The 15,004-nt window shown below is 38.5% G+C and overlaps 1 protein-coding gene across 1 annotated transcript in view; it reads left to right on the top strand.

The window, feature by feature from the left end:
• LOC127439274 (calmodulin-regulated spectrin-associated protein 2-like) overlaps positions 1-9,081 on the top strand; it is a 65,688-nt gene extending 56,607 nt beyond the window's left edge. Inside the window, exons 16-19 of the mRNA XM_051695492.1 lie at positions 1,498-1,594; positions 4,661-4,779; positions 5,161-5,279; positions 6,985-9,081. Coding sequence (XP_051551452.1) covers positions 1,498-1,594; positions 4,661-4,779; positions 5,161-5,279; positions 6,985-7,290 — 641 coding nt within the window. The 3' untranslated portion in view covers positions 7,291-9,081. The remainder of the gene's footprint in view (positions 1-1,497; positions 1,595-4,660; positions 4,780-5,160; positions 5,280-6,984) is intronic.
• Positions 9,082-15,004: the final 5,923 nt, after the last annotated feature.

A 15,004-nucleotide genomic window follows, 5' to 3' on the forward strand; every position in this document is an offset into this window, starting at 1 on the left:
TATTGATTCACATACATGAACACTGTAAAACAAAACATATATACACAGAATCAATCTTAACCCCCACTATTACCCCTCCCAGTCCCCAATCCCACCCTGACCCCAAAAACATCACAGTGGTCTCAAATGATACAGACACACACATGCACAAAAAATAAATAAATAAATAGATAGATAGATAGATAAATAAATAAACAAATAAAAAATATAATAATAATAATCAAATCACTTTATTGTCACACAGCCATATACACAAGTGCAATGGTGTGTGAAATTCTTGGGTGCAGTTCCGATCAACATTATCAGTCATGACAGTGATGAGACATATACCAATTTACAATAACATCAAATTAACACAGCACAATTTAAAGTCTAATATACACATAATTACACACAACACAATATACAAATAATAACATACACTGTACAGTATACAATACACACAATATAGAATACACATTATACAATAAAAATAGTATATATAGTATATATCAAATGTACAGTAGGTTGTATTGTACTGTATTGACATTCAGGCTGTCGTTTGATAGTCAGTTGCCAGTGTGTTGTTAAGAGAGAATATAATATAATAATAATATAATTTATGAAAGTCTGGTGTGAGATAATCAGATTAATAAAGTGCAGTGCTGATGTATTTTGATCATGGGAGATCAAGAGTTCAAAAGTCTGATTGCTTGGGGGCAAGAAGCTATCATGGAGACGGCTGGTGCGGGTCCTGATGCTGCGATACCGCCTGCCTGATGGTAGCAGTGAGAACAGCCCATGGCCTGGGTAGCTGGAGTCTCTGATGATCCTCCGAGCTTTTTTCACACACCGCCTGGTATATATGTCCTGGAGGGAGGGAAGCTCACCTCCGATGATGTGTCTAGCAGTTCGTACCACCCTTTGCAGGGCTTTGCGGTTGTGGGCAGTGCTATTGCCGTACCAGGCAGTGATGCAGCCAGTCAGAATGCTCTCTACAGTGCTGGTGTAGAACCGTGTGAGGATGTGGCGGTTCATTCCAAACTTCCTCAGCTGTCTCAGGAAGAAGAGGCGCTGATGAGCCTTCTTCACAACGGCCTCATAAATGACATATACCTGCCCTATTTCTCCACAAACATGTTGTACCTCCCCATTCTTCTAAATGCCCCTTTCTCAAAGGCCGCCACCCTTCCCATCTCCGAGCACCACTCCTGAAAGGAGGGTGCTCCAGCCGACCTCCAGCCCCTTATAACGATCTGCCTGGCGATCATGACACTGGTTAAGACCCAACTCTAGATACGATATAAAATTTAACAAGTTACGGCCTTTTGAGCTGTCAGACTAATGTAACTCTATACGCTCTTTTAGGTGTGTTTAGACAGTTCAAAACATTAAAGAGACAGCATATAAATGCAGTGAACTGTATTGTTATATGAGAGGATCACAAAGTTCAGCACATGGGCTTGTTGTTGTCTTGTGTAACTGTGGGTTCTGTGTTGTTTTTGCATTTGAACCCAGGTTCACGACCTCGTGTTTTTTCAGTGTCCAGCCTGTCTCTGGCCTCTCTCAACCTTGGAGATAATGACAGCGTCAACTCTGAGAAAAAATCACCTAGGTAAGTGGCACCTCAAGCAGTGCATAGACCAGGAATATGTGTTCATGTATTAATTTAGAAAAAATACAATGATAAAAATGTGTGTTAAAAAAAACAATCAATCATGCCCCTTGACCCATACACAAATTCCATAAAATGAAATGTTCCTAGCATCAGAGCCTCAGCTTACCAGGCGCAAGTGGAGCCTTTCACACAGGACATGTTCTTGCGTTCAAAACAGACAGAGCATGACAGAATGTTGCCGAACACAGGGGTCTGGGACAGGTTTTTTAAAAACTGACACGCCACATTTTCATGGATTGCTAAAAAATAGTAAGATGCGGGGGGCCTGGGTATCTCAGTGGTTAAAGACGCTGGCTACCACCTCTGGAGTTCGCTAGTTCGAATCCCAGGGCGTGCTGAGTGACTCCAGCCAGGTCTCCTAAGCAACCAAATTGGCCCGGTTGCTAGGGAGGGTAGAGTCACATGGGGTAACCTCCTCGTGGTTGTTATAATGTGGTTCATTCTCGGTGGGGCGCGTGGTGAGTTGAGCACGGATGCTGCGGTGGGTGGCGTGAAGCCTCCACACGCGCTATGTCTCCATAGCAACGCGCTCAACAAGCCACGTGATAAGATACACGGGTTGATGGTCTCAGACGCGGAGGCAACTGGGATTCATCCTCCGCCACCCGGATTGACCACAAGGACTTAAAAAGCGCACTGGGAATTGGGCATTCCAAATTGGGTGAAAAGGGGGAAAAATCCAAAAATTTAATTAAAATAAAAAAAATAAAAACAAAATAGTAAGATGCAAAGAAATGGCCAAAGACATTAGTCTGACACATAGAAAAGCCATGTAAAATTAGCGGGGGGTGGGGGATTTTGATCTTTAGGGTGGGCAAGGACTAGCAGGGAGGTGTCAGAAGTTTCTGGGGGGCTCATGGAAAATCTAGGGGTGCAATGCCCCCCCTTAGACCCGGCTAGGTTTGCAACTTTCATTAATTGATTTCTCTTTTCCCAGTGTTGCGTTACTAACCTGGTATGCTCTAGTTCGCAAGTAAGCAATAGCTTAGCATCTGGCAATCTTAAACACTCATCGAATGAGAGGGTCAATCGTAGTTGGATGAGACAGTTTACGTTTTCCATCGTCTATTCAACAAGAACAACCTTTTTGTGTTTAGTTTGGCAGCAATATGAGGATGATAAGGTAAAAATCTTCAATTCCCAACTTTGCAAAAGGCTTATTTGGAAAAACCAGGCTCCATAAGATTATTGTAATTTAATTATAATATACAGTATATTGTAATTAGTCATTTTAATATATTTACTTAAATGTTATCAACAAATCTGTGATTTAAAAAGTAAACATATGTTATTATATGTCCCACTTTATATTAGGTGTCTTTAACTACTGTGTACTAACTTTAAAATACATACAACACAATGTATTTATTGTGTAACTACATGTTGTTCTGCAAAATTCTCACAAGATTCACATTTGCTGCTACTGAGGTTGAGGTACGGGTAGTTTTTGGAGTAGGGTTAGGGGTTATGGATTAGGGTAAGGGTTGGTGTAGGTTTAGTTTTAGGGTTAGGGTGTAAGGTTAAAAGTGTAACTACAGATGTAATTAAATGCGGGTACTTTAAATGTAAGTACAATAAAACAACAAAAATAATAAGTACATTGAATCAAATGCTTAAGTACATAGTCATTAAAGACACCTAATATAAAGTGGGTCCTTATTATATACTGTTAAAAACTCATTCTTAAAGGTGCAGTATGTAAAATTCAGAAACACTTGTTATTAAAGACACCTGTGGCCATTAAGTGAACTGCAGCCAGCTACCTGTTGCTAGTTCTTGCGCTCGTGCACACACTCCATAGAGACGCGAGCATCGGCCAAAACAATGACATAACATACGTCATTGTTTTAGCCCTGTGCTGGAACAGGGCTAAAACAAAGTGAGGATATAGGTCTGACTATGCGAGACTGTAGTTTGAAGTAATCACTTTTCTTTGCATGATACATTGACTGCATTTATACAATAGCCTATGTCGGCGTTAGCTAGCTAGCCAGCTTTATCAATAGCTGTTAGCTAAATTTGGTGGATGATGACAGTAGCCGTTTATAAAATAGACTGTACATTATAAATATGTTGACACAGTTCAGTGTTGATGTGATTCCATATAATCACATTTTATAATAATAGAATGTATATATTTTCTGTATAACCAAGTTACGTTACACTAATGAATGGGTCTTTTTGCATTATCTTGAACATTGTCTAGCATTCATTTAATGTGTTATTGTAGTTTAGCTAAAATTACACAAATCAATCCTTATGGCACTATATTTCACATGCTTTGCAGTTATGTAAGCTTACCTGTCCAATAAGAAGAACGCCAATTCAGGGTCGGTTTTGATCCCCTCCAGGAATCAAATGCCCTGCCGATGTTCACTCTAGTTTTTGCTCGACCACGTTCACGTCCCCGCTTAGCCAGATGGGATTCAGTAGATAAATGTGTTTTCATTTTTTTGGCTTACTCTGAGTTTGTGTAGGAGTCGGTGTTGTGTTTGGAGCCGGCCATTTGCTGGATTTCATCTCTAAGATAACGTTACTTAGTGTTTGTTGTCGCTGTTGAACAGCGGAAGAGAAGCTATTACTGTCTGAGGCAAGGCTCTCGGGAGTGCGCATAAACGTCACATCCTTTGGATTTTCCCGGCAAAAGCGACCCGCTCCCTTCGCATGAAAATCAGTCTACGGGCTTTAATAGGCAACCTAGAAAGTCCGGGAAGGGCTAATTTTTTAAATTGCGTTACAAGCCGTTCACACATTGGCAAAAAAGGTGCGAATATTACATGAAAATTGTTACGTATTGCACCTTTAATGAGAGCTTGTAAATATTCATATCTTTCATATTTGAAGCTGGTAATGATGACATTTTCTAAGTAAACCCATTAGATTAGAGCTTTAGTTTACTCACAAAGACCTCACTGCCTGATTTCGCATGAGATCAGTTGAGATTTGACAGCACTGTTCCTGTCAGACTTTGATGGATCGCTAAGTTGTGTGGTGTCGTCCCAGTAGACCAGACTCAGCAGATGGTTGCCTGTCCCCCACTCGCTCCAGTAGCCGTAACGGAGAGAAGGACTGGGAGAACGGTTCCACCACATCCTCGCTGACATCCAACACTGAATACACAGGTTAGGAACTCTTTTACTGGATTTTATGCCTCCTGATCCACCAGTCCGCCAGAGGGAAGAGAAGTTCTGAGCAATATTTGTAAGCCCGAGTGATTCACGCCTCGGGATCAGTACACAAAAATACCAAACTACAGATTATCTTGTATTTACACAACCAAGCAGGAAGTCTGAAACAGGTGTGAATTCCTCAGTCTGGCAAATATTCCTCAAAACTACTTTTTGTATGAGGGCTCCCTCTGGCAGACTGGTGGGTGAACTGCAGTAACACTACTGATGTACTTGCTTTGTGTCTTATCCAGTGATCTTACTCAAAGTAATGATTTGCAGCACAGGGATCCATTTATATTTCTATGACATTTATCCTCCATTGTTTTGCCACAGGTCCTAAATTATACAAAGAGCCCAGTGCAAAGTCCAATAAGCATATCATTCAGAATGCTCTGGCGCACTGCTGTTTAGCTGGCAAAGTCAACGAGGGACAGAAAAACAAGATCTTAGAGGTAAGCACCTCAATTTGTGACATAAATTTAGTATTTTCTACATTTATTAAGCTAAGTATCCATACTTTGTTTTGTTTTTTTAAATAAATATATATTTTATATACAGTGTTGGGTAAGTTACTCAAAAAAGTAATCCACTACAAATTACTAATTCTCTCATTGTAATCAAATTACTTTTTTAGTTGGAAAAGTATTTTATTTTAAATGTATATTATTTTAGTGGAAAAGTATTCACATTACAAATGACTTTACTTTTAAGTAGAGATGCATGGAAATTTCGGCCGCCGAAAATACCATACAATTTTATTAACATTTTTTAAACAAAAGAGAAAAAAGTCAGCAAATTTTGGCCTAAAATTTTAACAGAAACTTTACAATTTGGAAACAGAAAAACTAACATGGGGAAAAAAAGCATTGTTTATGTTGCAAATCAAAGTGAAGTGATCGTTCTCTTGTTTTTTTAGCGCATTAATAAAGAGTGTTTTTCCAGTGCTTCTGTATTGTGTGTTACTGTGTGTCATAGTTGTTTCTTTCAAGTAGAAGATTTGTGCATTATATTCAGTCTCTTGAAGCCATACAATAGTTTTGTGAATCGCAAAGGATGCATTTAATTAGTAAATGAACAGTCTGTATGTGCAGCGCCCTCTAGTGAATGAGCACTGCTCTGTTGTTGACACGCATGCGGCTTGTGATACGTTCAAGTAGATTCATTTATTTTGCTGCTGCATTATCCAATAGAGTAGTTAACAGGGTTTTATTTTATTTATTTTTATTTTTTATTTTTTTCCTTTTTCTCCCAATTTGGAATGCCCAATTCCCACTGTGCTTTTAAGTCCTTGTGGTCACGTAGTGACTCGCCTCAGTCTGGGTGGCGGAGGACGAATCCCAGTTGCCTCCACATCTGAGATCGTCAACCCGCGCATCTTATCACATGGCTTGTTGAGCGCATTGCCACAGAGACATAGCGCGTGTGGAGGCTTCACGCCATCCACCGCGGCAACCACGCTCAGCTCACCACGCGCCCCACCGAGAACGAACCACATTATAGCGATTACGAGGAGGTTACCCCATGTGACTCTACCCTCCCTAGCAACCGGGCCAATTTGGTTGCTTAGGAGACCTGGCTGGAGTCACTCAGCACGCCCTGGGATTCGAACTTGCGAACTAGTGAAGTCCAGGGGTGGTAGCCAGCGTCTTTACCATGAGCTACCCTGGCCCCCAACAGGGTTTTCTCAATAGTCTACACATTTCTTTATGTAATTCTTCTCTGTCTACTTTTTTGCTTTTCTATTTCATACTGAAATGTGTTAAAAAAAGCAGTTAATTTTAAGTTTTTCAGTTTTGGTTTTCAGCCCAGTGTGTCCATAATTTTCTGTTTCGGACAAGAATTTTAAATTAGGTGCATCACTACTTTTAAGTTACTTTCTAAAACATTTAAGATAAATTTTTTTTTCTTTTTTTCACTTAACGAGTTAAGTGATATTGTCTATATATAGTGTAACCCAAGTAATGTACTTACTTAAGAACTGTAATCTGATTACAAGAATATAAAATGTTAAGCATTACACTACTTTTTTACTAAAAAGTAAATAGATTACAGTGACTCAATGCTTTGTAATCAGATTGCACCCAACAATGATTCAAATTTTACCATAGATATAAACTAACCGCATTTTATTGAAATATCTGACTTTGTCTTCCAAAGGAAATGGAGAAATCAGGTGCCAACAACTTCCTGATCCTGTTCCGGGACTCCGGCTGCCAGTTCCGCTCTCTCTACACGTACTGTCCAGACTCGGAGGAGATCAACAAGTTGGCCGGCATCGGCCCTAAAACCATCTCACGCAAGATGATCGATGGTCTCTACAAGTACAACTCAGACCGCAAGCAGTTCAGCCAAATCCCAGCTAAAACCATGTCGGCGAGCGTGGATGCCATCACGATCCACAGCCACTTGTGGCAGACCAAAAAGCCAGGGACCCCCAAGAAAGTAGTGGCCATAAAGTCCTAGTGTTCCCCATCGGGCGTACTCATTCTGAATGCACTTCTTTGTACATATTAAAAAATGTTCTGCACATTCTTCCATCAAAACTCGTTAACAGTTTGTCTGCGCTCAATCAGGACACACAAGTTTGTAAAAATTATGCACAACTGGAATGTAAAACTTTACAGGGTTATGTGGCACCTGGAACTGCGTGATTCGAGTTGTTTTATTGAACATTTTTGTTCGTAATTTTTACGTGCCAAAAACAGAGAATAATGAAACTTTGTCATGGATGTCCTGTTATTATAATTTGGTACACTGAAGCACTGAATGTTATTAGTTTGTACGGAAATCTCGCACATATGTTGACGTGTGGCCTTATGTTGCTTTTTTTGTAGCTGTTTTTATTTGATTTTTTTTTTTTTTTTTTACGACTGTCCTGATGTGATTGTACAGCTGCTTTTTGAAAGGTTCTCACATGAATAGCTTGTGATTGTAATGGTTTAATAATACTGTAACTTTAAGGGAATTCACTTGGCAAACTATGGCAGATCAAATATTGGCCACATTAACCAGCGTGGTAATGTGCAGTGAGTAGTTGTTTGCAGAGTTAGCCCACTTTTGATGGGTTTTAACATTCTGTAACTCTTAACGGCATTGATTCACAGCAGGATTGTGAATTTTATTTGATTTCGTTCCAGTAGGTGTATTTGCTTTTTTATTAAATGTTGGGTTTGTTTGATCGACTGAAAAAAATGTTCTATATTCAGTATTATTATCTATTTAAAACATTATATTTATCTTTAGTAACAGGTCTTGGACAAGACCAGGTACTAGAAAACCAATCTGTTCATTTATTTTAGTTTTTGCTTATTGGTGCGACAAAAAATCAGGATAATAAGTATTTGATTATGCTAGACTGAATTGTTTCAAATATATTTCCATGACAGCTTCAAAGATCATGGAGATAAATAACATCATGTGCTGGTGGCCACTTTTATTTTTTAGTGTTTACTTGAATCATAACCATCAAATCTTTTGTACTGTTATGTATGCTTGTGGTGACTGGTCGAAAGTATTTTCCACTATTGTCCTGGGTCACGTAAAAGTATTAAAAAGCAGTTTGCCAAATGATATATTTTAGGTGATTGTTGGACCCAATTAGGATTGTGTGCTTTGCGAATGAGGGCTAAATCCTTTGATTGGTAAATTATTTTACATAAAAAAATGATTCCTTCAGGAACGCCACATTTTGTGGTGTTTTAAGAATACTGACGTAATGAATCACAATCTGTTTGCATTCCCCACTAATTGTCTTTAGGCAGAATGTGGCTGTATACGGGTAACGAAAATGACTGCCTTCCTATCCTGCTTATTTAAAGCCATTTGTTTCTTTAGATTTCTGTTGTGATTGTAAAAATTCCCCTTTTCTGGTGCTTGCCACTCAAAACATAAACTCACAAACCTGCTCTTCTATGAATAATATCTATTGAACAGATGTATCTGTGGTTGGGAATGGGAAAATGCGCACAGCCCTGCAATACACAGTAGCTTATTAGGAAAAGAAGACATCTTTCAGGTTACATTCATAAGAACAGTACTACTGTAATCAGTGTGTCACAGTTGAGTTGTCTGGGCGTTTCAGGTCAACAAAGAGTTTTTAACTGTAAATGAGCACGGTAGATATTTGTACAGTGTGATCTCTCAGCAAGTCTCTCTCTGTCTCGCTTTTATTTTATTCTCAGGCGCTTTGCTGTCATATTGTCAAAGTTACATGTTAGATTACAACTGCATTAAATAAAGTTTCGCATGGCCTCAGTCTGTGTCCAGCTGATCATTGCACAACACTTACCACACATCTTCAATTTAAAGGGATAGTTCAGCCAAAAATGATTTACTCACCCTCATGCCATCCCAGATGTTTATGACTTTCTTTCATCTGCAGAACACAAATGAATATTTTTAGAAGAATATTTCAGCTCTGTTGGGCCATACAATACAAGTGAATGGGTGCCAAACCTTTGAAGCTCCAAAATCCACAGAAGTCAGCATAAAAGTAATCCATAAGACTCCAGTGGTTAAATCAATGTGTTCAGACATGATTTTATAGGTGTGGGTGAGAAACAGATCAATATTTAAGTCATTTTTTTTTTATTATAAATTCTTCTCCCTGCTTAGTAGGGGAAGATATTCATGAAGAATGTGAATCACCAAAAACAGAAGGAGAAAGTGAAGGAAAAAGGACTTAAATATTGGGTGCTTCTCATTTCCTAAATTGTGCATCCTTGTTTCCTCGCTCCTCCGTCCTCGAGCCCATAAACTGATTGAAGTCTGCAATCAGTAAGGACATATCAGTTCTCTAAATGCACCACAAGGATTGAGGACGGAGGAAGCTTATCGGGGACGCTTAAGCGAGGAAACAGGTGAATCCTATGCAGTCGAATCACCTGACGCATGCAAAAATTCTCCTCCCCCTTCATCACATAGCACACAACAGTTTTAATTCATGTTTCACCTTTGTGGTTTAAATAAACCATAATTGTCACATACTTCAACAGTACATCTTGAATTATTCGGATTTATTCTGAATATATTAAAAAAATAACGTTTCAATAACATAAAGGCAAGCAGGCTGAGGTACTGCTGCTGCGCAAAAACAAGCTCTGATGTGACACGCAAATGAGCAAGGACATTTCATTTTACAAACACGTTTTGCGTTGGTTCCTCTGTCCTCATTTCCTTCCTTCCGTCCTTTCCTCATTTCCTAAGAGGGTGGAGTCAGGAAGCGAGAAAAGGAAATGAGGACGCACAATTTCAGAAATGAGAAGCACCCATTGATCTGTTTCTCACCCACACCTATTATATCACTTCTGAATACATGGATTTAACCACCAGAGTTGTCTGGAGTACATTTATGTTTCCCTTATGTGGATTTTGGAGCTTAAATATTTTGGCACCCATTCACTTGCATTATATGGACCTGCAGAGCTGAGATATTCTTCTAAAAATCTTTGTGTTCAGCAGAAGAAAGAAAGTAATACACATCTGGAATGACATGAGAGTAAATGATGAAAGGATTTTCATTTTTGAGTGGACTACTATGAGTATGTATTAATAGTGTTTTAGGTTTGTAGTCCTGAGATGTTAAAAGTGAATTATTAGACGTACAAAAACAAAAAACAATAGTGTCTTAACATACATTGAACACTGAATTGATTTTTTTATAAAGGAAATGAGTCAATAAATTCATTATATTAAACTCTTGCATTTCATCAGGAACTTGATGGTACTTAAGACTTAATTTGATTTATATATATATATATATATATATATATATATATATATATATATATATATATATTTAATTATAATATTTAATTTTAATTATAACATTTTAAATAAACACATTTTATATTATTTAATATATTTAAACATATTATATTCAGTTCTGTCAAAACATGAAATTTATTAATCTGACAAATTAAGAAAATATCAAATTGTGTCAGGCTTTTGGAGCATTTGCTGCCATCTGGTGAAAAAACAATTAATACATGAAATAAGTTATCCATTGATTTAAATGGGCCTAGTCTCTGTAATCCGATGTTGAAACAAACTTAGTTTCAAAATATATTTCAGAAGTTATAAATTTGGAAATGTACTTAGACATTATTAAAAACTGTTATTTGTAAAATGTTAGCTTTTTTTATGGTTAACATTTTTATTCAAACACAGAAAAGCAAAACATAAATACACAGAATCAACTTTTAACACCCACTACCACCCCTCCCCATCCCCAACCCCACACCGACCCTCAACAAACACCACTGTGGTCATACATGAGCACATACAAAAGAAAACAAAAACAAAACAACTTATACAATTTTTTTTTTAAAAATCACACACATTAATAACTACCCCCTCTCTCCACTGTTCCACCCCAAGAACCCTCCAAGTACACCAAGTATTTCCCAACAAACAAATCCAAATTCCCTAGTCTTCCATATGTCCCCTTTTCTAAAACCGTCACCCTCCCCATCTCCGAGCACCACTCCTGAAATTGGGGTGTTCCAGCTGACTTCCAACCCCTCAAAATCACCTCTCTGGTGACCATAACACTGGTTAGGACCCAATCTGCCACATGTTTATTCCCCATATTGATGACCACCCCATCTCCCAAAATACAGAGTCTGGGGCAAAACGAAACCCAAGTGCCCAAGATGTCACATACAAAACTCTGAATCCCTCAACCTAAACCTTTGGATCTTAACACACCCCCAAAAAACATGGGTTATGTACCATCCTCCAACTGGCATCGCCAGCAGGTGGTTGTGCCATTAAGACCAAGCCTATACAATCTAGAGGGTGTCCAATAGAATCTATGTAAAATCTTAAATTGCATAAGGTGCACCCTTGCATCTCTAGATGCAGACTTGACATTTTTTAGAATCCTAGCTCACACTCCCTCCTCCAATACCAAGTTTAGATCTTTCTCCCATAATCTCTTGATAGTAGTTAAAGCTCCGTTCCCCAGACTCTGAATTAGCAGGGAGTAATACACTGATGCCTCCTGACCTTTTCCAAAAGCAGTAATCACCCCTCCCAGAGTGTCTGCCGCTTTAGGGGGGTGTATGCTAGTCCCAAAAATAGTACAGAGCAGGTGGTGCAGCTGTAAATACCTATAGAACTGAGATCTGGGAATCCCAAAATGTTGAATCAAATTTTCAAAAGATCTCAACACTCCACTCTCATATAGGTCACCGAGCATATTAACCTCCCTCACAATCCACTCTGACCAGCAGAAAGGGGACTTATTAATACATCATTTTGGGTTCAGCCATATGCTTGAGGCAACATTAAAATAAATATCCGAATTAAACACCCTGGACACTTTTGTCCATACCACGTGCAAATGCGAGATAACGGGGTGTAACTTAACGGTTATTTTGATAGAAAGGCTTTGCAATGGCAATAAAGGGGCAAGAACTTCTTGTTCAAAACAAAATCAGGGAGGGGCTCTCTCAGATGGAAGCGACCAATGAGCCAAATGTCTGAGACATAATAATAAAATTAAATCTTGGGTAGGTCTAGCCCACCTTTATCAATCAGCCTATGTAATTTATTGAAATGTAATCTGGGAAGTTTACCATTCCAAATGAAGGACTTCGCTATGCTATCAAATTGCTTGAAATAAGACAGGGGGACATCTATAGGGGGAGAATGAAACAGGTAGTTGAATTTTGGAATACAATTCATTTTAATAACATTAACCTTCCCAATCATCGATAAATGTAATGAAGCCCACGTGCTCACATTGCTCGAAAACCTTTTTAATAAGGGGTCAAAGGGTTTAGTTAACTCTAACTAAATCAGACAAATTTGCTGGGAATAAAATGCCCAAATACTTAATGCCCTGTTTGGGCCACTGGAAGGCGCCCAGCTGGAAAGCCGTCATTGGGCAGTATGCTGTCAGAACCAAAGCTTCCGATTTAGACCAATTGACTTTGTATCCTGAGAACTTAGAAAAGGAATTAATAATTCTGTGGAGGCAAGGCATAGATCTAATGGGGTCGGAGACGAATAATAAAATATAATCTGCGTAGAGCAAAAGCTTATGCACCATACCTCCTGCCACCACCCCTGGAAAATCATCTTCCTTTCTTATCATGGCTACTAGTGTTTCCAGGGCAAGACAGAACAATAATGGGGAAAGAGGGCAACCCTGCCGGGTGCCCCTGTCCAGAGTAAAATAATCTGAAATTAATCCATTTGTTTGTACCGCCGCTACCGGGTATCTATAAAATAACTTAATCCATCCAATAAGTGTTCCCAAACCCATACATTTCCAAAATCTTAAAAAGATAATCCCATTCTACCTTATCAAACGCCTTTTTGGCATCAAGTGAGATGATCAGAGTCTGATCATTCGCCACTGACCACATGATATTGATGAAACGCTTAATGTTATCAGAAGAGCTATGACCCCCAATAAACCCCACCTGATCTATATGTATAAGAGATGTCATAACTTTACTTAATCAGTTAGCCAAAATTTTGTCAATATTTTAACATTTTAGCTTTTTTTTTTTTTTAAACACTTGTTTTGAAGTGTCAGTTCTTGCAATAATGCTGCATTATGCTTACAGTAACTACCTGAGGTATTATAAGAAGACATACAGGTTTTTGTTACCTATTATTTATTTCAGACATCAAACATCAAAATGTAATAACTCAAAAGAGTAATAAATAAATAAATAAAATGTCAAAACAAACATCATTGAATAGATATGAACAGCAATGAACAGTCATAATACAATTTGTGTACAAACAGAAGACTGCAATGGCAAACTTGCAATTTTTTTATAATTATTTATTTATTATTATTATTATTTTTTGCAAACAACAAAATTCAAATCAGTGACGTAAAAAGCAAAAATGTGGGGTCAGACTCTAACTTTGATCTGTATGTGTGTGTGTGTGTGTGTGAGAGAGAGAGAGAGAGAGAGAGAGCTGTATTGTGGCTTTTTTTTTTTTTTTTTTTTTTTTTTTACAAAATAAAACTAACCTCACAAATTCATTTCTTTGTGTGAGTGTATGTGTGCATTTGTTTTTTGCACTGTGGATGTGCTAGAGTCTCAACCAATAATTTCTGTTTGAGTGTGTTCTACATTGTGGCTGAGTGGTTGATTTCATTTGATAAATAAAAAATTTAAAAAAAGCTCTGTGTTATAGTCTCACCCATTCATTTCTTATGGGGGTCAAATTTGACCCCGAACAGTAAGAGTGTCACTTTTATTTTTTTCATTTTGCAACCACTTAGACTAATCAAATCAAGACCTTGTGTGTGTGTGTGGGCAGGTTTAAGTGGTTTACGAGGACTTTTTTTTTAAGGTTACAAACTGGTACAAAGGGTATTACGCTATAAATGTGGTTTATGAGGACATTTCTAGTGTCCCCATAATTCAAATTGCTTAAAAAACATACTAAATGATGTGAGGGTTAGGTTTAGGTTTTTTTTTTTAAAGAAAAGTCAAAAGGGTCAAAAATGACCTGACTAGTAATGGAGGGTTAAAACACGTGGTTTCTCCAGGTTTGCTTAGTTGGGAGGGGGGTGGGAGGTAAACACGGAAACATAGCTTGAGGACACTCTAGAGTGAAAGTACTGTGAGGTAACTTGGAAGGTGTGTGCTTTGTATATTAACTGATATTTTTTTAATAAATACTTTAATTGGGGCCTGGGTAGCTCAGCGAGTAAAGACGCTGACTACCACCCCTGGAGTCGTGAGTTCGAATCCAGGACGTGCTGAGTGACTCCAGCCAGGTCTCCTAAGCAACCAAATTGGCCTGGTTGCTAGGGTGGGTAGAGTCACATGGGGTAACCTCCTTGTGGTTGCTATAATGTGGTTCTCGCTCTTGGTGGGGCGCGTGGTGAGTTGTGCGTGGATGCCGCGGAGAATAGCATGAGCCTCCACACGCGCTATGTATCCGCGGTAACGCGCTCAACAAGCCACATGATAAGATGCACAGATTGACGTCTCAGACACGGAGACAACTAAGATTCGTCCTCTGCCACCCGGATTGAGGCGAGTCACCACACCACCACGAGGACTTAAAGCGCATTGGGAATTGGGCATTCCAAATTGGTGAGAAAAAGGGGAGAAAATAATATATATATATATATATTAATAAATACATGTACATTAATAAAATAGATTACAAATAAATTAATGTTATTGAGATTAGA

The sequence above is a fragment of the Myxocyprinus asiaticus genome, chromosome 50, assembly GCF_019703515.2.
Source record: "Myxocyprinus asiaticus isolate MX2 ecotype Aquarium Trade chromosome 50, UBuf_Myxa_2, whole genome shotgun sequence".
In the NCBI taxonomy this organism is placed as follows: Eukaryota; Metazoa; Chordata; class Actinopteri; order Cypriniformes; family Catostomidae; genus Myxocyprinus; species Myxocyprinus asiaticus.